The 26,846-nt window shown below is 44.5% G+C and overlaps 1 protein-coding gene and 1 long non-coding RNA gene across 7 annotated transcripts in view; one reads left to right on the top strand and one right to left on the bottom strand.

The window, feature by feature from the left end:
• Positions 1 to 3,189: 3,189 nt before the first annotated feature.
• Gmeb1 (glucocorticoid modulatory element binding protein 1) overlaps positions 3,190 to 26,846 on the bottom strand; it is a 38,691-nt gene continuing 15,034 nt past the window's right edge. For all 5 annotated transcript variants that reach the window (XM_034502124.2, XM_076934068.1, XM_034502125.2 and 2 more), the window contains exons 3-10: positions 24,350 to 24,432; positions 21,621 to 21,745; positions 17,287 to 17,390; positions 15,649 to 15,806; positions 13,954 to 14,085; positions 12,883 to 13,020; positions 9,599 to 9,721; positions 3,190 to 7,947 (exon numbers count right to left, since the gene is read on the bottom strand). In XM_034502124.2, the coding sequence (XP_034358015.1) occupies positions 7,250 to 7,947; positions 9,599 to 9,721; positions 12,883 to 13,020; positions 13,954 to 14,085; positions 15,649 to 15,806; positions 17,287 to 17,390; positions 21,621 to 21,745; positions 24,350 to 24,432 (1,561 nt within the window). In that variant the 3' untranslated portion in view covers positions 3,190 to 7,249. The remainder of the gene's footprint in view (positions 7,948 to 9,598; positions 9,722 to 12,882; positions 13,021 to 13,953; positions 14,086 to 15,648; positions 15,807 to 17,286; positions 17,391 to 21,620; positions 21,746 to 24,349; positions 24,433 to 26,846) is intronic.
• On the top strand, positions 18,428 to 25,967 carry LOC143442332 (uncharacterized). 2 transcript variants are annotated; one of them, XR_013110408.1, is made up of 4 exons: positions 18,431 to 18,581; positions 22,069 to 22,128; positions 22,384 to 22,549; positions 25,748 to 25,967. It is a non-coding gene; the product is annotated as an uncharacterized LOC143442332 (long non-coding RNA). The 2 variants fall into 2 exon arrangements; XR_013110407.1 differs by lacking the exon at positions 22,069 to 22,128 and having other exon boundaries at positions 18,428 to 18,581.

Raw genomic sequence — 26,846 nt, 5'->3', positions numbered from 1 at the left:
GCTCTCTGTGTAGGAGCATTGGTTACTCTTTTAGAGGTCCTGGGTTCAATTCCTAGCACCTACACTCACACCCATTTGTAACTGGAGATCCAGGGGACCTGATGTCCTTTTTTGGCCTCTGAGGGTGCCAGGTACTCACAAAGTGAGTATAATTTGTACATGCAGACAAAATACTCATACGCAAAAAATTCTCTCTCTCTCTCTCTCTCTCTCTCTCTCTCTCTCTCTCTCTCTCTCTCTCTCTCTCTCTCTCTCTCTCTCTGTGTGTGTGTGTGTCCCTTTCTTTCTCTCCCTCTTACTTTGTTCTTTGAAACAGGGTTTTTCTGTGTAGTATTGGCTGTCCTGGAACTCACTCTGTAGACCAGGTCTCTAACTCAGATTCACCTGCCTCTGCTTCCCAAGTGCTGGGATTAAAGATGTGCGCCACCACTGCCCAGCCTTAAAATATTTTAAAAAATAAATTAAAGTGGACAAGTGGAGCTGAAGAGACGGCTCAACAGTTTAGAGTACTTGTTCAAATCTGAGACCCACGTTTAGTTTCCAGTACCCACATGACAACTTTTTTTTTTTTTTGGTTTTTTGAGACAGGGTTTCTCTGTGTAGCCCTGGCTGTCCTGGAACTCACTCTGTAGACCAGGCTGGCCTCGAACTTAGAAATCCACCTGCCTCTGGCTCCCAAGTGCTGGGATTAAAGGCGTGCGCCACCACCGCCCGGCCCCACATGACAACTTACAACAGTCCTTAACAGAGTCCTAGGAGTTAAGGCACTCTGTTTTGGCCTGTGAGGGTATCAGGCACTCGCAAAGTGAGTATCATAAATGCAGGCCAAACACTCACACACATAAAATAAAAATAATAATTAAAAAAAAAAAAAGCGCCTTCTTGCCTGGCGCTGCCTGTGAGGTGGCTGCCATCGCCTTCGGTTTTGCGGCACCATGGCTGCCCTCCAGCCTCTGGTGAAGTCCAGGATTGTCAAAGGGAGGACCAAGAAGTTCGTCAGGCACCCGTCAGACCGATACGTGAAAATTAAGCGAAACTGGCAGGAACCCAGAGGTATTGACAACAGGGTGCAGAGAAGATTCGAGGGCCAGATCTTGACGCCCAACATTGGTTAGGGGAGCAACAAGGAAATCAAGCACGGACCACCTAGCAGCTTCCGGAAGTTTCTGGTCCACAACGACAAGGAACTGGCAGTGCTGCTGCTGTGCGATTGTGCTGAGATTGCTCACGATGTGTCCTCTAAGAACCAAAAAGCCAACTAGAGAGGAGCACAGGGGCTGGAGAGATGGCTCAGCGGTTAAGAACACTAACTGCTCTTCCAGAGGTCCGGAGTTCAATTCCCAGAAACCACATGGTGGCTCACAACCATCTGTAATGGGATCCGATGCCCTCTTCTGGTGTGTCTGAAGATAAATGCGAGAGAGCGAGAGAGCGAGAGAGCGAGAGAGCGAGAGAGCGAGAGAGCGAGAGAGCGAGAGAGCGAGAGAGCGAGAGAGCGAGAGAGCGAGAGAGCGAGAGAGCGAGAGAGCGAGAGAGCGAGAGAGCGAGAGAGCGAGAGAGCGAGAGAGCGAGAGAGCGAGAGAGCGAGAGAGCGAGAGAGCGAGAGAGCGAGAGAGCGAGAGAGCGAGAGAGCGAGAGAGCGAGAGAGCGAGAGAGCGAGAGAGCGAGAGAGCGAGAGAGCGAGAGAGACCCATGCACCTATATACATAAAATATACATAAAATATATAGATACATGAATCTTAAAAATATATTAATAAACAGAGATGGGACAGGCAAAGTTATTAACGTGGCAAAGCATGAGAATCAAACTATGGCCTTTTAGGAGCTGAAGAGAAAGGAGCTGAAGAGAAAAGATGATGCAGAAGTGTGATTCCGAGTCCTGAGCAGGGAGAGGTTCAGAGAACAGACTGAGAAGAGGAAAGAGACCCCCTGGAGTCTCTGGGTATTTATTTGAAACAGGATTTCGCTTTAGAACCCAAACTGACCCCAAATTCAAGAGCTCTTCCAGCCTTGGGCCTCTGCAGGAAAAGTTGGGTTACAGGTAGAACACACCACACCACACCTGGCCATCGTGGTTGTTCATTAGCATATTATAGATTGTATTAGAATTCTCAACTGGGGCCTGCTAGGCAAGGGCTTTTCAATCACACTGCTGCCTCTACACTCAGATTTCCCAGGAAAGAATTATTCTAAGTGGAAGGGACTTGCCTCAACTCCAAGTGATCAACTACTGGGATATCATCTAGAGGTGCAGGGACTGGGCTACATTAGGACTTTCTCTCACTGAGTTTATCCTCAGGACCGACCAAAGCAAACCACAACTTCATTTTTTTTTCCCCAGGATGGGATTTCTCTGTGTAGCCTTGGCTGTTCTGGAACTCTCTCTGTAGACAAGTCTAGTCTCAAACTCAGAGATCCAACTGCCTCCCAAGTGCTGGGATTAAAGGTTTGTGCCACCATCACTTTGTGCTTTATTTCAAAATCCAACCTTTTTTCTAGGGGTGGGGGCAGGGAGGATTCTTTCCCACCTCCTAGATAGTCCTCCATTATGGATCAATAACTCCATATTTCACAACAGAGTTTTGTTGTTTATAGTATCACCCGAAGAGATGGCTCAGTTGAGAGCATGCATTCTTTCAGAGAACCTGGGTTGGGTTCTCAGCATCCACATGGTAGCAGACAATCATCTGCAACTCTAGTTCCAGGGGATCTGAAAAGCTCTCCGACCGATACCAGGCATGTGTGTGGTGCACATACATACTTGTAAGAACAACATTTATACACATAAACTAAAATAAATACATCTAAAACAAACAGATGCCTTCGGCCAGCAAGACGGCTCAGTGAGTAAAGGAGTTTGCTTGCCAAGCCTGGCAAATTGAACTAGATCCCTGGAACCCACATGGCAGAAGGAAGGAACTGATTCCTGAAAGTTGTTCTTTCACTTGGGAGGCAGAGGCAGGCGGATTTCTGAGTTCGAGGCCAGCCTGGTCTACAGAGTGAGTTCCAAGATAGCCAGGACTACACAGAGAAACCCTGTCTCGGGAAAAAAAAAAAAAAGTTGTTCTTTGACAAAGATACTGTGCACCCTGGCATACCACACACACACACACACACACACACACACACACACACACAAGCACACTAAATGTACATTTCTTTGTAAATAAAATCAGTACTCTCCATATACACTTACCTTCAGTGTCTTTAATGAAATGGGACAAAACACCAACATTAAAAGAATCATCTGATATTAATTTCCAAAATACTTTCATGTATATTAGTTTCCCCTCCTACTATGGCAGGCAAGTACACACCAAAGTGGTTGTGAATCTTGAATGTCTATCATCCATGGGGGAGGGGAGATGACACAAAAGCAGAGTAACTTTTGGTTAGGGATGTGGAAGCCTAAATTTCTGGTTTGTGAGAGAAGTTCTTGACGCATTCTATCCTCCTGCACCTGCCCTCTGGGGCTGGGGTCGCAGGCATGCATGCAATACCACTCTTTGGAAGACTAGAAACTGAGGAGAAACAAGAACCAAGTGTGGTAGCGTTAATCCCAGTGCCTGGGATTATCTAGAGGCAGATGGACCTCTAGGAGTTCAAAGCCAGGCTGCTCTACATAGTCAAGTTCAAGGGCAACTAGGGTATACAGAGACGACAGTTCAGAGATTCACCTTCTACCAGAAGAACTAGCTATGTTGTAGATTAAGCCCAAGGCCCCATCTGATGGTTACCAGCTCAGGAGTGACTGAACTGGAGCACACACCTGCTCCAACAGACTGCCTCAGAGTAGCCGAATCCATTCATATCCCAAGCTGAGTGATCAAACGATCCTTTGTGCTTAACTCCAGGCCAAAAGTCCATAGCTACACTCACCTCAACATAATATACTATTTCACCAGGGATAACTTCACCTCTGACTTTGGCAGCTTGCTGAAACCTAGGAACTAAAGACTCAGAGTCCTTCTCAATGCTTAAGAGAAAACAGCATCACAAAAGAAACAAATGACATTAAAATATGGTTGACTACTCACTATGGCAGTGGTGGTGCACACCTTTATTCCCAGCACTTGGGAGGCAGAGGCAGGTAGATCTCTTTGAGTTCAAGTCAGCCTGGCTACAGACTGAGTTCCAGGACAGCCAGGGCTACACAGAGAAACCATCTCAAAAAAAACAACCAACCAACCAAACAACCAACCAACCAAACAACCAACCAACCAACCAACCAAACAAACAAACAGTATGGTTAATTGCAAAGACGTCTGGGTATGAACTTCTTGAGAACAGGGATTGACTGCAAGATCAGTGTCTTAGCACAAAATCTGCATCTTCATGGTACTTACTGGGGCCTTGACGACGCAATCGATTGGCATTCAGTACTTATACATAGACAGTACTTACAAATGTTTATTTAATGAATGGCTAGAGAAAAGATAGCTACCATCAAGTCAGCCTGAGGAGTAATTTCATTGCAACTGCCTAGTCACACATCGGTAACTTGCATGTGTATCACCCCATCTAAAATAATCTAGACCAGGGCTGTGAGAGGTCTCATCCCTACGAGTACCACAGCAGCTAGCAATGACAGCAATTGGAAGACCAGAAAAAGAACAAAGCTCGTGTAATCCACACGCCAAGATGTCTTTAAGTAAACAGGCTCTGTCTCAAGAAGGAGATCTGACTTTGGAAGCATGATGCTCACACGACCTTTAATGCTACAACAGCGGAAGAGCAAAGACAGGACCTGAGGGAGCCTGCCTCTATTCTCTAGGGTGCCTCCCATGTCCTGAATTGGTCCACCCATCTCTGGAAAAAAGAAATGACCTAAAGGGCACAACAGGGATGAGATGTGGCTTTCTAAGTTCAAGTAACAGTTTCAGTCTGAAAACTGAAACTTTTAGGGCTGGCAAGATGGCTCAGTGGATGAGGGTGCTTGCCACCAAGCCTGGCAACCTGAGTTCAAGTCCCAGGACCCACATGGTGGAAGGAGAGAACAGACTCCTGCAGGTTGTTCTGACCTCCACATACATACCATAGCAAGCTCTCTCTCTCTCTCTCTCTCTCTCTCTCTCTCTCTCTCTCTCTCTCTCTCTCTCTCACACACACACACACACACACACACACACACACACACACAGAGATAAATAAATGTAATAAACATTCCTATGTAGTAACAAAAAGTCTAAGAAAGCGAGAAATAAATTCCACTTCCTTCACTAAAAATGTAAGAGACCAAAAGCTTGTCCTAAACAGAATGTTTTTGAGACACTATTTCATACATCCCAGGTTAATCTTGAACTTGCTATGTATGACCTTGAATTTCTAAGTCTCCTGTCTCTACTTCCCAAGTGTTAGGATCAAAAGTATGTGCCCCCATGCCCACTTTATTTCCTGCTGGAGACTGAACCCACGGTTTCATACATCCTAGGTGAACACTTCACCAACTCAGTTCTGTCCCCAGCCTAATTAATATTCTGAAAAGAAAAGTCCAGTTTTAAAGCTGAAACAAATCTGAATAGAGTTCAGAAATCGTACTCTTAAGGGTCTTCAGAGTGATCCCCAAGGGCTCCCCTGGAGACATAAGGCCATCTAAGAGATGAGAGGTGAAATTTCTGGTTGCCTACAGGGTTTTTAAAACCTGCAGGAGACAAGACAGGTTTAGCAGGCAACCTTCTCTATTTTTTTAAAACTAAAGTCAACATTTTACTTTTAATAATAATAATACATCCTCCAACTCCTAAGCTGTATGCTTTTCTGACCTATAAAGTCACCTGGAGAGTGTCCATATTTTCACTAATATAGTAAACAATATAATTAAAGAAATCAGAAACTGTTCATTCTTCCCAAACCCTGAAAAGAACTACAGAAATGGGATCACATCAGAAAAAGTGACCTAGTAACTCTGAATGTACAAATAGCATTCAGGAAGAAGCCCCACACCCAAGGTTACTGACACTTCTGTCATATTTCTTATGACACCGTAGGCAATGTCCCTTTCCCAGGAAGTCCAGCTCACTCAGGAGACATCTAGTCCATGCCTCAGGAAAGGCTGGGAGTGTTACCAGTCTTCCCTGCCAAGCCTAAGCCATTTTATGAGTTCTGTATCTCACAGAAACATCTGTGGTATAAACAGTAGAGGAGAATGAAGGCAGGCAGGCACCTGTCACTGCTGTCTGCCGAAGGGCTGCAGAGCATGGGATCCAACAGACTAAAGTAAAAGAAGGAGAAGCACCAGGTGAATGACTGCTTTTGGTTCCAAAGTCAGAACATGTACACACACACACACACACACACACACACACATGCACACACACACTTGTGTGCAGGGCTCCACTGAAAATAGCAGCTGGTCTGCATGAGGGACTCTGCCATTCCTAGAGTCAAGAAACAAAAAAATGATGGCCTTGGAGCCCCACCTCCATTACAGCCACAGTCAAGAACTAGAACAATTTATACCACATCACAGTCTGCAAAGGAATGGACTAATAATCCTCGGTGAGGAGGGTGAGGGCTTTGACAAGGCTGGGGCAAGGTGAGCTATTCTAAAAGCACAGCTGTGATAATCTTCTGATTGCTGTGTATCTTTCTGTAATCTCTGGCCTCTTCTAAAAATGGTACCCAACCCTCAGAGAGCTGGAGAAGCATCACAGGCACCTCTGGAAGACCATTCCTTGCCCTCTCCTTGTCAAAGGGCTTCCCCCTTTAAGCTGCTGATCATGCTCCTTCTTACACTAAGCAGAGGCAACTTCCTGTTGTTTCAGTTTTGCACCAGCGTCTGAGGCCCTCACATCCAGGACAGAGGCAAGTATGCTTCTGTATCCATAACAGAGCTGGTCGTCTTGTGGTGTCAGATCTGTGTTCCAGGGTCTGATCAATACAACTTTACAAGAGAGAAACCATGCATGTATACACAGACAGACTATTCTGGAAAGGATTCCTGGTTATTTTGATACCTCCCCTAACAGTAATTACCTTCCTTGGGGAAAGATGATTCAGACTCTGGGTGACCTGTTCCTAATTTCTGGAAAGGTAGCTTGTTCTGTCTATTTGTCAATGAGGGAGTAGGAGGAACCCAACATTTTCAGTTACAATGAGATTTTGTAGTTTTGTTTGTTTGTTTTTTTGTTTTTGTTTTTTTTTTTTTTTTTAGAAAAACAAAGGTTCTATGTGGAAATGAGTGGGACAATGATAAAAATAAACATAATTAAAGTTCCAACCCAAACATAGCTCTCGCCCATCCCCAGTCAGTCCTCCAAGACCACAATCTCCACATTGTGGACCTGATGCTGGTGCTCTTCCATTTCGGCTACCACTTTCTCCTCAGTCCTCAGCTCTGTCTCCAAGATGACTGCTTTGCCCTCAGTATCATCAGCCTCAGGGTCTGGGGCAGGGTCAATTTCAATGATGGTCTGCCCATCCTCAGAGGTGCTTTCAACAGCCTGGATTGCTGAAGTCAGGCCAGACTCCATGGCCACCAGCTCCATGGGGCTCACCATGGTGGCCATATTGCCCAGGGTACTCCCATCCTGCATGGAAGTGGAGCTCAGCAGTGCCAAACTTGATGAAGGGTGGATGGTCACTGTCTCTGGTGAGCTGCTCTTGGCAGAGGAAACCACTGTGGCGTAGCGGAAGAGCTGAGGGCCAGAAGGCAGCGTGTGGACAGTCACAGGACTGGAGCCCTGGCTGAGGGTAGCCACTGGGATATTGCCCATGGAGAAGGACTGGCCCACGGGGGTGATGGCAATGGGAGAGATGACAGTGAACTGAGGCTGCTGGACAGGAGAAGGGCTCAGGACAGTGGTGGAGGCCGGCCGCTGGAGCCGGGGTCTTTTTGGAGGCTTTGGGGTGCTCACAGGCATCAGTACCACATTTTGAACCGTCTGGGATTTCAGTCTGGGATCTTGGGCTTGCTTTTTTTGCTCTTCCAACTGCCGTTCCAAGTCTATGGGGAAAAAACAAAACCAGCCAGACTTTGTGGAAAGAAATGTTTTCTTGGGAACATTGACCAGGGGTCAGGAGACACAAGGTCCTGTCCTGGTCCTACATTATGTAACCGCAGGCATGTCATACCGCTGTTCCCCAAATAACTCCTGGAGATATATTTTTTTAAACCCTTCAGTAATTGCATTTAATGGTGGGATTATGAGCTGGGCAACAGTTCAGAGCCTTTAAACTGTGATCTTACTTAACTCACCACACACTCCTCTGCAAATTTTTCATCTCTTGGCAAAACACAAATCCAAGAAGCTCCCATGGTCCTTTTCCTTTTCACAAGTGTGTGATTTATACTCAGGACCACCAGCATCCTAAGGATGTGTTTCATGTTTTAGCATTGAGCTACAGCTCCCAGAATGCATCCTGCACATATGCAGACATAGATTTTAAAGATTAAAATATTTAATTTTTAATTGCGTGTGTGAGTTTGTGTGTGAGATACACACACACACACACACACACACACAGAGAGAGAGAGAGAGAGAGAGAGAGAGAATATGCACATGAGTGCAGGGTGCCTGTGGAGGCAGAGAGGGAGTCAGATCCCCCCAGCTGGCATTTTAGGTGGTGTAGGTGCTGGGATTCTCTGGAAGAGGAGGAAGTATGCTCTGAACTGTGAGCTCCTCCAGCACACCTGCATCTATCTTAAACTGTACGTATCTATGAGGCACAGTATAACACTTTTCTTTTACTTTTTGAGGGATTGTGTGTGTATGTGCATATGTATGGGCACATGTGTCCCCATGTGTATGTAGATTCCTGTGCAGGTAAGAGGACAAACTCAGGTATCACTCATAGGAGCATTGTTTATCTCCTTCAAGACAAGGTCTCTCAGCCTGCAACTCACCAATTAGGCTCGAGTGCCTGTCTCCCAGGCTGAGTTAAATAGTGCATCCATTAAAGCAATCGTTCAAGAACACTTAAAGCAGCTGGGCAGTCTGACCGTGCTCTACAGCGGAGGCGGCCCCACCTCTGTCCTCACAGCTCTCCTGCTCTACGGGAAAGTCTTTTTGTTCTTCCAGGACACCTACATACCTGAGCACTGTCTTGTCTTTATCTGTTTCTGTTTGCTTTTCCTTAAGTTCCTTAAAGATCCCGAAGAGACAGAGACTAGTGTGTCCATATTACACTTCTAAACATTCTTTGGGAATGAACAAAGTAGATGGAAGAACTAGATTACCGAGATGCTCACAGTTCCTGATGGCTTTGTTTGTGTATTTTTGTGCTTGTGGTGTAGGTAAATGTTAGTGTGGGGATGTGGCCAAGTATGTGGAAAGACAGGGTCTTTCACTGAACCTGGAGCTCCACGGTTTGGCTAGGTAGCTAGGCAATGAGCTCCAGGCATCTGCCTGTCTCCTCTTCCCTAGTGCTGGGATTGCAGATGCAAGTCCTGAGCCTGGATGTCTCATGTGGGTGTTGGGGAATAATGTACACAATCCACAGTTAGCATAAACGGCAATACAATGATGTGAAAAGGGAAAGCTGACCTGTGTTCTGTCACCAACATTCCTAGACTACTAGAATAACCTAGTGACATGTCAGCCCTCCAAAAAGCACTCAGGAACAAGCACATTCTGAAAAGAGGAAGCTCCACGTACCTGCCAGGGTATAGAGAAACTGCTCCTCCCCCTGCTCCACTTGCTTCCGTCTGTTGTCCAAAACTCTCTTGACTGTGTCCATTAGGCCAAATGTGTTCGCCACATTGTTTAGAACAGCAGCATCTATTAAACAAAGTACAGGCCTATAGAGTCAAAACAGAAGCTCTTACCAGCTCCCTCCTGTGCTAGTTACAGACCTGAAAGAAGCCAGAAGGAAGGTCATACATGCTTGCAAACCCAGCACACTTGGGAGACACAGGCAGTGTGGTCAGGAGTTCAAGGAGAGCCTAAGCTACAGAGTGAGCTCTCTCCAGCCTGAGCTATGTTAGACTCGGATTCAATCATATCTCCCTCACCTACTACAAGGAAAAGAAGCAAGATGTTATGGGACTCTCTTAAATACATCTTAATAATTGTTGTGGTGATGGTTTTGAGGCAGCATCTCATATCCCAGACTGGCCTCAAACTTGCCAAAGATAACTGAACTCCTAATTCCGCATCTTTAGTTCTGAGATGACAGGTGCTCATCACCATGTCTGGCAACTTTTTTTAAGCCAAGATTTATCACATGTATTTAGTTTTGATTTTGCAGCATGCTTGCAGACCTTTCCATGTAAACAATCACACAGGGGTAGGGGTATGGTGCAGTGACTGGGGGCTTGCTTAGTATGATGGGTCCATCCTGACCACTGCAAAAACAAAGGCAAAAATCAATAAATAAGAGAAATAAATAATCTTTAAAAAAAAAAAAAAAAAAAAAAAAAGCTCATCTGAGGCAGAAGGACTATTTGAGCCTAGGAGTTCAAGATCAGCCTGGGCAATATGGTGGGACTACATCTTCGTATAACCCAAGAGGCCAGGGATGATGGCTCACACTGTAATCCCAGCATCTGGGAGATTGAGCTGAGATCACTGCCTTGAGTTGAAGACCAACCTGGGTTAGAGTAAAGCCTTGTCTCAAAAAAAAAAAAAAAAAAAAAAAAAAAAATCAATAAATGAAAAAAGAAAATTAAAAAAAAAAATCAATAATGTCTAGGTGTGGTGGTATATGCCTTTCCCAGAACTTGGCAGAGACAACTTCAGGGCTAGTTTGTTCTACATAGTGAGTTCTAGGATAGCCAAGACTACATATAGAGAGACCTTATCTCAAACAATAACAATAAATACTTAGACAATCACACACACATACACATCATAGTTTACATGTCAAACATGAGGCCTTGCATACAATACTGCTGGTAACATCACCACTACCCTACACAACTGACTCTTTAACCAAGACCACTTTACACACACTCCTTTCCACAGTTAATTCACCCAGTTCTGTGTGTTGCTTTTGGTGTTTAGAGAGAAAGTCTCCATATGTGTGCTGGTTTGTATATGCAAGGCCCAGGGAGTGGCATGATTAGAAGGTGTGGCCCTGTTGGAGTAGGTGTGTCACTGTAGGTGTGGGCTTTGATACCCTCATCCTAGCTGTCTGGAAGTGAGTATTCTGCTAGCAGCCTTCAGATGAAGATGAAGAACCTTCAGTTCCTCCTGCACCATGCCTGCCTGGATGCTGCCATGTTCCTGCCTTGATGATAATGGACTGAACCTCTGAATCTGTAAGCCAGCCCCAATTAAATGTTGTCCTTTATAAGACTTGCCTTGGTCATGGTGTCTGTTCACAGCAGTAACACCCTAACTAAGACAATATGTAACTGCATACCCTTAAACTCCTGAGCCTCCACTTCCTTTGGGCTGAGATTATAGATATGTAACACACTGTCTGCCTTATAATCCACTAAGGAGCCAAGACCGCAAGCTGGTGTTAGTATGTCCAACTCAATGGTTTTATACATACAAAAGTGGAGAACTGCCACATGTAGTTCCCCAGCTCTGCTGTGTTTCAAATTCACACCCTCATCTAATTCACTGACACTCTCTATTCGAAACTTTTAACTTCATCTCAATTTAGTAGCTAAACGATACAGTGTGTACTTAGCCCGTTCAAAGCCCTGCCAGGCCAGTGGTTAAGAGCACTCTGCTTTTCCAGAAGCCCTGTGTTAAGTTCCCAGCATCCATGTCAATCAGTGCACAACTGCCAGCTCCAGGAGGATCTGATGACTCTGCTCTCCATGAGCATACATATTCATGTGCACATACAGACACACATGTGTGCTAAACAGTTTCATGCCAACTCAACACAAGCTAGAATCATTTCAAAGAGAAAACTACAATTTGGAGTTGACCCACCAGAGTGGTCTGTGGACAAGCCTGTGATGCATTCTCACCCCCACCCCTCAGACAGGGTTTTGTAGGGGTGATCTTTTAGTGCATTGTGTAAAGGTTGTCTTTTTATTATTCAAATGCTGATTTCAGTACTGGCAGAGATCTGATTACCGACCAGACTTTGGTAATGTTATTTTTATGATGCTTCACCTGTCTCAGTATTTTGTAAACATCTTCTCTATCACCTCCTGATTGGTTTAATAAAGAGCTGAACAGCCTATAGCAAAACAGGAGAGGATAGGTGGGACATATGGGCAGAGATAGGAAGTCTGGGAAAGAGTCAGAGGCTGGAGATTCGCCATCCAGACAAAGAAGAAAAAGCAGGTGCCAGTACTCAGGAGGCATCGAGCCGTGATTGGTGTAAGTGTATCAGGGACAGAGTGTGACCTAGAAGCATATGATGAGGAAGGCCTTCCCCAACACACACAAAAGTTGCTTTTGTTATGCTGTTTCATCACAGTAGTAGAAACTTTTAACACAACAGAATTTAAAAAGAAAAATAAATTTCTAAAAAAAAAAAAAAAAAACAAACAAGATATGACCAAACCAATTTTTGTTTTTGTTGTTGGTGGTGGTGGTTTTTCGAGACAGGGTTTCTCTGTGTAGTCCTGGCTGTCCTGGAACTCACTCTGTAGACCAGGCTGGCCTCGAACTCAGAAATCCGCCTGCCTCTGTCTTCCAAGTGCTGGGATTTAAGGCATGAGCCACCACCACTCGGCCCAAACCAAAATTTAAAGGCCAGTTAATGAATAAACTAAAATAAGGCCGGGGATCTATCTCAGTGGAAGAGTGCTTTCCCACATGTTGAGGCCTAGTTAAACCCCTAGGACCGCATAAACAAACACAGTCATGAACCGTATAAAACAGTGCCTCAACTTCGCCAAGCCTTACTCTTCTTCTCTGTAAAATTAAGGTAAGATGCCTCTGCCTCTGGAGTTGTGAGGCCAACAGCAACATAACAGAACACCTGTGAGTATTCGAGCGCAGGCTCATTCCAGACTCAGTGAACTCACCTGTAACCTGGAAAGGTGCATGAATGAGCCGCTGCTGCACTCCCCTGAGAAGCTCTTCTATTTCCTTCTGTATGTTGCAGACGACCTCCTCCATCAATCCTACATCAGCTATCCCCTTCCAGAACATCAAAGTGTCCTCTGGCATAAACCGGATGAGACAAAGGTGAACAGAGACATTACCCAGATACCTCAGCACTTGGCTAAAATGTTCATTTCAATTCAAAAGAATTCTGTACTAAAACATGAAGGACTGGCTGCCTCCACGAGTTGGTACCTAATCATTAGCCCCTTCAGTAACTAAGGGCATAGGATATTTACCTCAATTTGTCAGGCCCTTGATTTGTTATGATTCTGGCTATAAAAACAGGCATCTCACTCCAATAAAGATATTCAGTTAAATATTAATTAGGCATTCAATATTTAAGACTAAGTATTATTTGATTAAATTCAATTTTAATTTTTTGATTAGATAAAATTTAATGTTACGGAGGTTAGCTAATAAAGATATTATGCTAAATATTAATTAAAAAATAATTTTTATTAGTTCTACATTAAACCAAACAGCTGGGTGGGAGGGCCTGCAGGTTTCCTAGGATGGTCACTAAGTCTCTTCATGTATGTACCCAGCAAATAGCAACCAATATTTATTAAATGAATGATTAGTAGAAGTGAAGATGCTTTTCTTGATCCCTCTAAGGGAATTAATAATCACTATACTATGCCGCCTGCTACCAAAGTTTTCTTTCTAATATCTCCCAGTTTGATTTGCCTGAGAAACGTGCTAGCGATGGACCGAGGTTTAGAAGAGAGGTACAGACAACGGAGTCCAACATTCAAACACATCAGTGCCCATGTGCACTGTATAACTGGTCTCAGACCACCTTCGATCACAACCCCTTCGTGTTTAAAATGTGCTTTCGCAGGATGGTTACCTGGGGTAAAAGGAGACGATCCCAGCTATATTAGTGCTCGTGTTTATGAGGAAAACCAGCAGGTGTAACAAAGAGGTCTGCTTTGTGCATAAACAAGGCTATAAACCTTCAGAAAGACCTAAGCTGTATAGGAAAGTACCTGAAATCTCTTCAGATTCTTTCTTTATACCCTCTTCTGTGGCCATGGTGACAGCGGCAGTGAGGGCTGAGTTCCACTCCAGCCCCGCCTCTTCCATGCTCTCCTCTGAGATGGCAATCTGTGTGATGTTACCTAAGGAGAGTGCATTAGAAAGGAAGCTAGTCAAGTTTATGCAAAACAGTCCTAGCTATTTCTCTCATCCTCACAGACACAAAGACCCAATACTCTAACATGCTGCCTTTTGCCTACATGACTGTATTTAAAAACCCACACCTCTAGGTAAGCCAGGATGTATACTGAGTTTTCCAAAGAAAACTTGCCCTGCAAAGGAAAAAGCCCGGTCTACACAGCAAATTGCAGGCCAGCCAGGCTCAATAGGAAGACTGCATCTAAGCAGACAAATCTTGAGGGTCAGTGTGCACCCAACCTGCTTATCTGTGAGAAAATCTAGCCTAGTAACCTGGGTCTCACTCAGGCAGAACACAGTTGCACACAGTAGTCTTCTCAGCTGAGCCACTGTTGGATTTGTCTATCCAAGCTACCTTTCTAACCTCTTTTTTTTTTTTTTTCCCTCTCGATGGTTGTGAGCCACCATGTGGTTGCTGGGATTTAAACTCATAACCTCTGGAAGAGCAGTCAGTGCTCCTAACTGCTGAGCCATCTCACCAGCCCCAATCTACCTTTCTAATCTTATCAAGTCTCCTTCAATCCTGACATGCCTCAAGAGTGGCATGAAAGTAAGAGCACTGTGTGAGCACTGTTAGAGCACTGTGAGAACAGAACCATCTTTCTGATACTTGGTATGCACTGTAAGAAAGAAATAAGAATGCTGGAAATTTAAGTTCTAACTTAAGCTGGGCAGTGGTGGCACACACTTTTAATCCCAGCACTTGGGAGGCAGAGACAGGTGGATTTCTGAGTTCGAGGCCAGCCTGGTCTACAGAGTGAGTTCCAGGACAGCCAGGGCTACACAGAGAAACCCTGTCTCGAAAAGCAAGAAACAAAACAAAACGAAAGAAAGAAAAAAGAAAAACCAACCAAAAAAAGAATCAACTAAGATAACCAGGCAGGCTAGGAGTAATGTTACATGCTTTTAGTCCCAGCAACCAGGAGGCAGAAGCAGGTGGTTACCACAGAGAAACACTGTCTCAAAAACCACCAGTCCCCTACCTGCTTTGCCAAAAAAAAAAAAAAAAAAAAAAAAAGTAGACAGAGAGAGAAAGAGTGAGGCAGGCATGGGTGAATCAAGCTTGTAACTGTAGAGATTGAGAGATGAGAACACTATGTAGCCAACCTGGGCTACATAGTAAGTTCCTGGACAGTCTGGGCTATGGAAACATAGTCTCAAAACAAACAAACAAAAAAAACGAGTCATTTTTAAAAGGAAAAAAGAAGTCTGTTTCCAGGGTAAGATCCCACCCAAGACTGCTGTGGTATCTTACAACAAAGCACAAGCACATCAATGCTCACAAGAATTGGAAATGGAGAAATACCAGGGGCACCTGGCATGGTGGCTTATGTTTGTGATTCTAGCACACTCTCCAGGCAGAAGCAAGAATCACAGCAAGTTCAAGTTCAGCCTGGGCTACAAATGCAAAGTCAAGCAACAAAGCCACAGAGAGAAGCGGTGTGCGATGATGCACAGAGGTAAGGCTGGTGAAAACAGCGGGCTCCAGGTGGTCTCCTACCCCCTACCATCGGCCGAGGTGGGGGTCTGCACCACACTTGTCTGCTGTCCAGGCACTGGAGCCCTCGCACTGCTTATCAGAAGGTCAAACTTGGTGCTCCTGCAGGTGTTGGAGCAAACTTTGTCATGCTGATAAAAATCGATCTGTCCAGAGTCCATCATCTTCCTGTACAGAGAGAAACAAGGGCAGGTCAGCCTGCATTTCACCTTTGAGAAGTACACTACACTCTATACCATCCTGTCATCTGGCTTCCACTAACTGAGATCTTTGGGCATCCCGAGTCCTCTTAACATTTGTGGGAAATGGGCACATTCGTCTTCCTGAACATAAAATAAGTTGAGAGGCAGAGACAGGCGGATTTCTGAGTTCAAGGCCAGCCTGGTCTACAGAGTGAGTTCCAGGACAGCCAGGACTACACAGAGAAATCCTGTCTCAAAAAACCAAATAAAATAAAATAAGTTGAGAAGAACAGAACAGAAAGGTAAGGAGAACCATTCCTTTCAAACTAGATAACAGACCCAGGCCTGGACTCTGCTGAGGGTGAGTCTCCACCACTAAGAAACTGTGCCCAATGGAACCAGATCCTTGTCTGCCTTTTATTTCTATACAGGGTCTCTTTCTGTAGACCAGGCTACTCTGGAACTTGTTATGTAGCCCTGCTTTACCTTCAAGTTGAGATCATCCTGTCTCTGCCTCCCAAGTGTTGGAATTAAGGGTACACTCACACCTAGCTGGGCACTATTAACTTTTGACCTTACTTTTTTTTTTTTTTTTTTTATGTGTATGGGTGTATTGCTTCCATATGTGTCTGCACAGTATTTGCATACTGGTTTCTGTGAATGCTAGAAGGTGCTGGATCCCCTGGAACTAGAGTTACAGACAGTTGTGAGCTGCTATGTAGATGCTGGGAACTGAACCCAGATCCTCTGGCAGAGCAGCAGAGCAGGCAGCACTCTTAACAGCTGAGTCATCTCTATAGTTCCACTCTTTGCATTGAATTTTTTTCTATCAGAAGGTGAACATTCAAAGAATACTAATGCATTCAAGAGGGAAACAAACATTCAAGAATACTAATGGATTCAAGAGAGAAAACCACAATGCTAAACTTGTTAGAGCAAAAAAACGTGTGAGTGGCCTCTTCTTCACACACTGACACTTGTTTCTGTGATGGTCCCAGGAGCATGGCTATTAGACTTCCTCAGTACCAAGACTGCTGCCTCTATGTGAGGAGGACAGGGAGGACCTCTGCCAATAAAGGATCCTGCTAACCTCCTGACATCAGCAGCCTTAGCCAAGCATGCTGGTTCAGCCTTAGCTACACAGCAAGTTCAGGGCTCACCTGAACTAGAAAGAATAAAAAATTTGATGTAGATGCTGGGTTTGTTTCATTTAACGGTCATTTAGGTTGCTGTTACTATACATTGATTGACTAGTTAGGACTTGCAGGGTGACTCAGCGGTAGTGTGCTGACTTAGCAGGTACAAGGCCCTGGGTTATGTCCCAAGTGACAAAGGAAGAAAAAGATTAATGACAAGTTGACAAAAGAAACAGTATAGACTGCCCGAGCTAACCCTACAGATAGGATACAAGTATCAAGTTAAAGAGAAGACTCTCCCATGACTGAGTGCTTGTCACCAGCACTTACCTGAGCATGATGCCACCTAGACGGATGGCTCTCTTCCAGTCCTTCAGAGTGGACTTGCCAGCCAGATGAACAAAATGCTTGGGGCTGATCAACTGATCATTGAACTGAAAAATCCACAAGGAAAGAATGAAGTAATGCTCCCAGACAATGTCACAGGTCACATTAGTATTACTCAACCTCATGACCTAGGTTAATCAGACAGTATTCCTCTCTCAGTCCCTGTCCTTTCCAGGACAACAGAAGATGAGAGTGAAAACACACTAAATGGCATTTACAAATCCATTCACATTTTAAAGCAGGGGGTTGGGTCTAGTGTTCTGCAGGTTGGTTAAGTAAACTGGAGAGATCTAAGTAGTAATAAAGGTAGATGGGCCAGGGAGATAGGTCACCACTAAAGGTGCTAATTGTACAAGATTACACACTGAGCTCAGTCCCAGAAACCATATAAAAAGCAGATGCACTGAACTGTATCTGTAGTTCCAGCACCTTTTGTTTTGCTTTTCGAGACAGAGTTTCTCTGTGCAGCCCTGACTATTCTGAAACTCACTCTGTGGACCAGGCTGGGTCTACTCAGAGATCTTCCTGCTTCTGCCTCCTGAGTGCTGGGTTAAAGGCCTGTACCACCACCATCTGTTTAGTCTCAGCACCTTATTATAAGATGAAATGAAACTCAGAGACAGAAGAATTCCCTAGAAGCTAGAAGACTGGCTAGCTTGGAATACTCAGTAGAACACAGCAGTAGAAGTAAATCAGTCAGTCAGTCAGTCAGTCAGTCAGTTAGTCTCTCTCTGTCTGTCTCTCTGTCTGTCTCTCTGTCTCTCTCTGTCTCTGTCTCTGTCTCTCTCTCTCTCTCTCAAACACACACACACACACACACACACACCTGCACACACACTGAAGACTCTTTTAAAGATTTAATCTTATATGTATGGGTGTTTTGCCTGCATATGTGTCTGTGCACCACATGCATGCAGAGTCCCGAAGAAGGCGACAAATCCTGTAGAGGAGTGGTTCTAATGCTTTGATTTAATCTGGAATCTGCGAGTACTGGCACTAAAGGTCCTTGTCCCCGATTGGTTCTTGATCAATCAATAAAGATGCCAGCAGCCAATGGCTTGCGGTAAGAGGCGGGACTTCCAGGTTCTCGCAGGCTAGGAGATACTTGTGGGAAAGAGAGGGAACAGGCTCAGAGCTACAGGGGAGATCTTCCAAAATGAAGGCAGAAAGGGAAACTGGCCCACGGAAGGGCAGCCCAAAAGTGTCTTGGGCAGCAAGACCAATGAGCTTCACAGAAGGTAACTGGGCATCTAAGCTGAGGGCAGATTTAGAGGTGTTGAGCTAGGAGTAAAGCTAGCTGCCGGAGGCTCAGAAGATCCCTTCCTTGAGCCAGTATGGCAGGTTAAAAATGACCTAATATGTATGTGTCTTTTACCTGTGGATCAAAGATAGCTTCTGGGCAGGTGTGTGCCTGTGATTCGCAGGGAGCTCAAAGCAGAGCAGTAAAAAACTACTGGCAACATATGGCGCCTAACATTACCGCTACCAGACCCCCATACTGGAGTTATGATTTTGAGCTGCCATGTGGGTGCTGGGAACTGAACCCAGGTTTTCTGGAAGAGCAGCCAGTGCTTTTAACCACTGCATCATTTCTCCAGCCCCCTAACTCATTATTCTTTAAAGATTCAAGATGTTAGAAAACGTTAAGCATAATAGAAACCAACTGCATAGCTTCAAAACTTTGACCTAGGCTGGTACAACAAAAGCCCCATGGTGATGACAATATACAGGGATCACTGTAGTCACGAATGGAGGCAGAACAACTACTTACAGATGCTCTTGGGAGATTTGTCTTTCTTTTTTTAGTTTATTTTTTTCTTGAGATGGGGTCACACTGTGCAGTTCTGGCTGGGCTGGAACTTAATATGTAAACCAGGCAAGCTTTAACTTCACAGCAATCCACCTGCCTCTGCCTCCCAAATGCTGGGATTGAAGGTGTGCACCACCATGCCTGGCTCTCATGAGATTTTTCATTTGTTTGTTTGGTTTGTGAGGGCCAGGATTTCATTATATAGCTCTGGCTGGTCTAGGACTCCCTGTGTGTAGACCAGGTTGACCCTGAACTCACTGAGATCCACCTTCTTCTGTCTCTAAGTGGTGACATTAAAGGTGTGAGCCACCACCGTACCTTTTTGGTTTTTTGAGACAGGGTCTGTAGTGAGAATTTTGGAGTTTTGGTTTCTCTAAAAACACAGAAATATTGTAAGAATATGTTTTCATTTTAATCCCACATGTGGGATACGGGGCTGCTTCAGAGTGTCCACAGCAACTGACTGATTTGCCTCCTGCTCTGGTAGAGCATGATTTTGCCAGCTACAGATAGTTTCTGTGTTTGTGTGCTGTTTGGAATTCTGGGGACTTTTCAGAGGGTATATAAATGCTAGGGCCTCGATAGGTGGGTTGTTGTTGGTCTCAGTTTGTTAAATAGTCATGCACAAAGACGAAACAAGAAGAAAAAATTAAATATCCTAATGGCAATGATCAAACTTGCCCCAAGGACTCGATTCCCCTAATCAGCAGGAGGAAGCTGTCTACTGATATATCACCCCTTCCGACCTGATTCATTCAGGGATCTCTTTTCTTTTCTCTCTACTCTTTTTTCTCTCTTATCTATCTAGTGTTAGGGGGTTTGAAAGGGTAAAAGGTAGAAGAAAGAAGAATACACAAAGTAGCAGAAGACTGGCTGACTATAGGGTTCTGCTCATTACTTATCTCTTGCTGACAAACTTAGACCAATCCTTCTGCCTCCATGATGGGTTACAGTCATGACATATTTCACTTGCTTTTTTAAAAAAATATTTTATTTATTTATTATGTATACAGTATTCTGTATGAATGTATGCCTGTAGGCCAGAAGAGGGCATCAGATCCCATGACAGATGGTTGTGAGCCACCATGTGGTTGCTGGGAATTGAACTCAGGCCCTCTGGAAGAACAGGCAGTGGTCTTAACCTCTGAGTCATCTCTCTAGCCTACACCTGCTTATTCTTATCAATAACAATGAAAATAAGGCTATTACACTGCATGGCAGTTCTAGGCACGTTGCATATGATTTCATTCACTACAGCACAGTGTATGTGTTGTGTAAATGTGTATGCATATTGATGAGAACGAGTGCTATTTTAATTCATGAGACTCTGAAGCTTTTTTCAGAGACAGGATTTTTCTGTGTAGCCCCAGCTATCCTGGAACTCCCTTTGTAGACCAGACTGGTCTCAAACTCACAGAGATCTGCCTGCTTCTGCCTCCCAAGTGCTGGGATTAAAGTTGTACATCACAATGCCTGGTGAGGCTCAAAATCACATGGCTAGGCAGACATAGAGAAGAGTTCTGGCCATTCACTCATTGTTGAGCAAGTACTTATCAAACACTATTATATATTAGGCAGCACACAGGGACAGCCCTGTGATGCACAAGGTCCTGTCACTACTAGAAGGCATCATACTGTGTACTAGGTTTAACTCCATGAGAACAGACAATACACTCTGCTTGGACAAGACTCATGCTCCAGTAGGACTGGAGGCAGGCCCATTTTACTTCAAAACCTTCATGCTTTCCATTGTGATAGCATAAGAACAAAGCTGTGTGGACAGCAAGACAGCTCAGCAGATAAAGGTATCTGCTGCCTGTAAGGATGGGACAGGCCGCTGGGCAGTGAAGTTCCAAGAGAGTGTGTTGTTGGATAGGGTCTCACTCTGTAAACCAGCCTGGTTGCCTCTGCATTCCAAGTGCCACAATTAAAGGCATGTCCACTATGCCAGGCTGGGGATGTGTATTTTGATGTGGGCACAGCCATGCCGAGGAAGCCCAAAGCCTCAGACCATGGGGCAATTGGCAAAGTCTTTACCCATTATGGTTCAGGCTCACGAGTCCCAGTACGAGTGAGTGCTTATGAATAATTGATCAGTGTGAGCAAAGATCAGCCATGGTAGCTTCCCCCTCTGAGATGTTTCCAGCCTGAGACTGCTCACCCACAGAAACCTGCTCCCAAGACTAGCTAACCTCTCCCTCTGTCCCAAGGTTCTAGGTAGCAGTTAAGAGAACCCCACCTGACCCAGCTTTATATCCATGTGGCTGTCCTTTCTTCCCTCTCGAGGCCCCTGGCCAGGGTTCCAGAACCCAAGTCACCTAGAAGCAGCAGCTGTGCTGCCAAGCCTGCCAAGCAGAGTTCAGTCCTCAGACAAATCCACATGGAGAAAGACAGGACAGAGTGGCTGATCTGGTGAGGGAGAGAGAGATAAGGCACTGAAGCCAAACCTCAAGATAGGAGACATTACCTTGACACACTTCACATTTATTCCTGGACACACGAACTTCTTCCAGAGGAGGACAGCTTTACTCTCTCCACAGGTGATAGGGTAAGCGATTTCCATATCCTCGGTCGCTTCTACACTGCTTGCATCTGAAATGGAATGGAATCTGTTATTACTGAATGACTCTTTCCTAAACTCAAGTTTAGGATCTGTATAGTTTTGGGGGTTCCTTTCAGACCATAGTTTTGTTTTCTTTTTCTTCTTCTTTGGCTAGGGTCTCATGTAGCTCAGGCTGGCCTTGAACTGAGTATACAGCAATGATGATCTAGATTACAGATCCTGCACTCTACCAACTGACCTTGTCCCCAGCAACAACAGGTCACTCTTTATTATTTTTAATTTTAATTTTATTTTATGTGCATGGGTGCCTACATGCAAGTCTGTACACCTCTTGTTTGCGTGATGCCTTCAGAGACCAGAAGAAAGCACTGGATCCCCTGGAACTGGAGTTATGATGGTTATGAGCTGCCATGTGAGTACTGGAAATCTAAGCCTGGTCCTCACAGCTTATTGAAGATTATTAAGTACTGGGGATGGAGAGATGACTTCCACAGGTCCTAAGTTCAATTCCCAGCAATCACATGGTGGCTCACAACCATGTGTAATGGGATCCGACGCCCTCTTCTGGTGTGTCTGAAGACAGCTATAGTGTACACACATACATTTAAAAAAAAATATATATATATATATATTTTAAAAATGATTATTAACTACTTAATCTCTCCAGCCCCAGGAATACTTGTGAAGTTTGACATAACAGCTATGTCTTATTGAGGAAGCACGGTGCCATGCCTGCAGAGATCAGAAAACAACTGGAGAGTGTCTGTTCTCTTCTTCCACCTTCGTGTGGGTTCTGGGGACTGAACTCACTTGCAGGTTTGCCTGCTTACATGGCAAGTACTTTCTATCTGATGTCCCTCTCTCCAGCCCCGCAGATTCTCTTGTTTTTATGTTGTTGGGGATCAAACCCAGGGTTTCGTCCATGCTAGTTAAGTGTTGTACCACTGAACAATATGGCCAACCCTACCATAAACCTTTACTTGTTTTAATATTATAATTCTTTTGTTTATTTGTTTTCTGATACAGGGCCTTGTGTCCCTCAAGCTGCTGTGGCCTTTTCATGTAGCCAAGGGTGATCTTGCTGCCACTATTTCCAAAGTACCAGAATTACAGACATGAGACAACACACCCAGAATTTTTAGTTCTTCCTATAATTTTTTGAGATAGGAACTACTTCCTATGTTTTACATATAAATATATGAGCTTCAGAAAGAGGAGTTTCTGAAGAACACTCAGTGAAATGTAAGAAATGTCAGATTTGCTTAGTTTCTAAGTTTCCTTCCATTGACAAATTCCCAGTTAATACAATACCTCTTCGGTCTTCACCAACAGCCTCACTTAATGACAGGCTCCCGTTTCTTTGTGGGATCTTTTATTTTAAAAGACAAAGTCTTGTTATATAGCCCAACCTCAAATACAATCTTCCTGTCTCAGGCTCCCAACTGTTTACAGGTGTACCTCACTGTGATGTGTGGAAGTGGGGACAGACGACTAAAAATCCAATTTAGGTCCTTGTATATTTGAGGCAAGCATTTTACTAGCAACTTTATGTCCCTGATCTGGCTTTGAACTTGCTCTGCAGTACAGACAGGCCCTAAACTTGTGATTCTTTTGCTTCAACTGCCCAAATAGCTAGACTTAAAATTCATATCACAGGCCCCATGCTTGATCATTTGTTTTTAATTTGTTTGTTTCCTCCTCAATGGTGCTTAGGGATCCCACATAGAGTCTAAGCCAAGCATTTTACCCCACCTCTTTGTAGGATTCTTTTTAGACAAAACAAACAAACGAACGAACGTTTTGGCTTCTATACTATATTGATATTAAGTGATCAAGTGACAGGTCTGCCATCTTTTGTTTGTTTGTTTTTTGGTTTGGTTTTATTGAGACAGGGTTTTTCTGTATAATCCTGGCTGTCCTGGAACTTGCTCGGTAGACCAGGCTGGCCTCTAACTCCCTAGTGCTGGGATTAAAGGCTTGTTCCACCATGCCTGCCACGTCTGCCATCTTAACTGGTATTACCAGTTGGTACACTGGATTGGTTGGGACAGAAAATAAGGCACTAAAGACCAAAAATCACAGGCTGGGGACACAGCTTAGTAGTGAACCACCTGCTGGCTTGGACAAGATCCTGGGTTCCATCACCAGGGATTTCAAAGGAAAAATACATAGAAACTTTCAAAACATACAGAAGCTGAAGTGTTGTGGATAGCCCTGGTCTTGTATTTTGAAGCTAATTCCACTTTCCTGGGAGGGGCTGCAGAGGAGGAGTGAATCAGTACACAGGTGACTTCATGTGAACCTTCTGCCCACCTTAATTTGTAAAATAAAGGCCAGAGCCCGGTAGAAGGGGAGGTGGAGCGGAAAACTTTGGGGAGGAGAAGGGAGAGAAGAACCAAGGAAGAGAGGTGGAAGGACAATGGAGGAGAAGCAAGTGGCCTGGAAAAACCCAAGTTATAAAGGATCTCATAGACAGGAAATAGAGTAGTGTAGTGGTAAATCGGCCCAATCTAGGCGTGCAGTTTGTATTCATAATTATTGAGTTGTATTTTCATTGATCGGGCTTATTTGGGTTGGAGATTTACTGCAACACTGAAGTCAAAGGTACTGGATAGAATGGTAGAAAAACTTACCAATTCCTTCTTCGATTTTGTGTATCGTGTGGGTCTCTACAGCTACAACTGCTGCGCTATTCTCCGACCCGGCTTCATAAATCCTGTAGTAAAAAATGCCCATCAATAAAGAAACTACATAAGTCATGAAAAAATTAATATTCCTAGCACGGGGTTAAGACATTTGTTTTAATCTATCTGAAAAAGGAGTAAAATAGGTGTATTTTACTTTAATGCTTTGACAAGTTTCCCACTGTAAACTCCAAGAGGCCCAGACCAATTAGCAGTGACCGCCAGGAAGATGGAACACAACTCACCTCATCCCAAGTAAATAACTCTCGCTACGTTCACTTCTTTGCTACTGTATCACGAACCCTTTCTTTAATAACTTTAAAGATTTGTGTAACTTATGTATAAAACCATGTGATTGCTTATATCCATGTACATGTGTATGTATGTGTGCACATGTATGTATGTACCTATGGAGAACAGGAGGGGATGTCAGATTCCCTGGAGCTGGAGTTACAGGTGGTTGTGAGCTGCCTGCCTAATGTGGGTGTTGGGAGCCAAACTCGGGTCCTCTGGAAGAAGAACACTTCTCTTCACCTGCTGAGCCATCTCTCCAGCCCTTCCTCAATAACTGGAGGGCAGGTTCTCACTTTCCCTTCACTGTGGCCTGCTACTCTAACGTAGCTACTAATGCTGTGGTGACCCCAACCATAAAATTATTTCCTTGCTACTAAATAACTTTGCTAATGGTATGAACCGTAATGTAAATCTCTGCATTTTCCGATGGGCTTAGGCAGCCCTGTGAGAGGGTTGTTCAACCTCCAACAGGGTCTCAACCCACAGGTTGAGAACCACTGCTTAAACGTCTCAAGCTACAGTAAGTACTGTTCAAGTATAGGACAGGCCTGTTCATAAAATTCACCTGACTAAAACAGAGCCAGCAGACAGACAGCTTGAGACAGGAAGTGGCCTGATGACCCAGAAATGAATGACCCTTGCTGAAATCTGCACATTACAGAGTTGGGTTTTATATTTATTTATTTATTTATTTAGCATTTTAGTCTCTGAGAAGCAAATTATTGGCATAAACCAAGTATATATAAACATGAATCTGCCCCAGGTACCCAGCAATCACCAGAGACACCACTAAATGGGAGGTTATACAATCTGTCTAAGGCCACACCGCAATGAACACAAACCCTCTCATGTGCTCTTTGAAGCTAATCAGGGCTGGGCCTATTTGGACTTTGCTGAAGTAGGCTAGGCAAAGCAGATCTTCCTAAATGTCTCTACATTCAGATGACCTAAGGTGCCACACAAATATCCTTTCTTTCCTCTCCTTCATCAGCCCTGTGCACTAACTCATACACACTGGTATCTGAAGTAACGCCTGTACTCTCTTCTCTGCAGATGCTGACCCACCGCCATGGTGCACCTCTGCTGTGCAGACCTTCCCTTGGAATTAATTATATTTGCAATAATCACCATGCTACTTCTATTCCTGAGCTGAGTGTAATGTCACACACCTGCCATCCCAGCATGTGAGAGGTAGAGGCAGGAGGGCCAGGAGTTCTAGGTCAACCTGGAATACAAGACGCTGTCCCAATAAACAAACCCAAACAATACAGAAGCCATTGTCTTGTCCCATGTTCCAAGTCCCTGTCAGGGGTGTCAGCCTGTACACTGCATGGGGCTGGGCACTGCACTAGACCCCTCCTCTCTTTCCTGCTCTGGGTGAAGTGCTGAGTGCTTCTATTTCTCTCCCTTTCTTCTGTACAGTGGACATTAAACTAGACCCTTATGCATAGTAGATAGGCACTCTGTCACCCAGCTCGTCTGCTAATTTTCTGAATTTTTCCCCTCAGATCCAACAGCCGTGAAGTCTTGCCAGACAGACCTCTTTAACTCAGGTGTCTTCCCTGCCTCTAGTGCCATTGCTGCTACTTTGACAAGGGCCTCATTATGTTCACCCTCGAAGAGCTCACCCAGACTCTCATTAATCCCATATACTCCTACCAGAGTAATCATGTGGTTCTCCTCCTTAAAACACTTAAAATTTGGGTCTCTTTGTATTTGCAGCTCTAGGGACTAAACCCAGAACCTCTCACATACTAGCCCAGGGTTCCACCCCTGAGCTAAATTGCTATTTATTTTTTTCATCTCTGACTTTTTATTTTGAGACAAGGTCATAATAAGTTGCCTAGGCTGGCCTCAAATTCAAATGATCCTTCTGCTTCAGACTCCACAGTGCTGAAACTACAGGCAGTGTCCTCATACCCAGCTCCCACTGTTGGGTTTATGTTTTAGTTTTTGCATTGCTAGGGATAATACTCAGGATTGCTTGGAAGTGGTGGCAAACAACTTTAATCCCAGGCCTTGGGAGGCAGGGACAGCCTGGTTTACAGAGTGAGCTCCAGGATAGGCACGGCTATACAGAGAAACTTGTCTTGAAAAACCACACACACACACACACACACACACACACACACACACACACAACCCCATACCA

This window comes from Arvicanthis niloticus, chromosome 5 (genome assembly GCF_011762505.2).
Source record: "Arvicanthis niloticus isolate mArvNil1 chromosome 5, mArvNil1.pat.X, whole genome shotgun sequence".
NCBI classification, from domain to species: Eukaryota; Metazoa; Chordata; class Mammalia; order Rodentia; family Muridae; genus Arvicanthis; species Arvicanthis niloticus.
The sequence above is the reverse complement of the archived record's forward strand: the minus strand, read 5'-3'. Positions and strand labels throughout refer to the sequence as shown.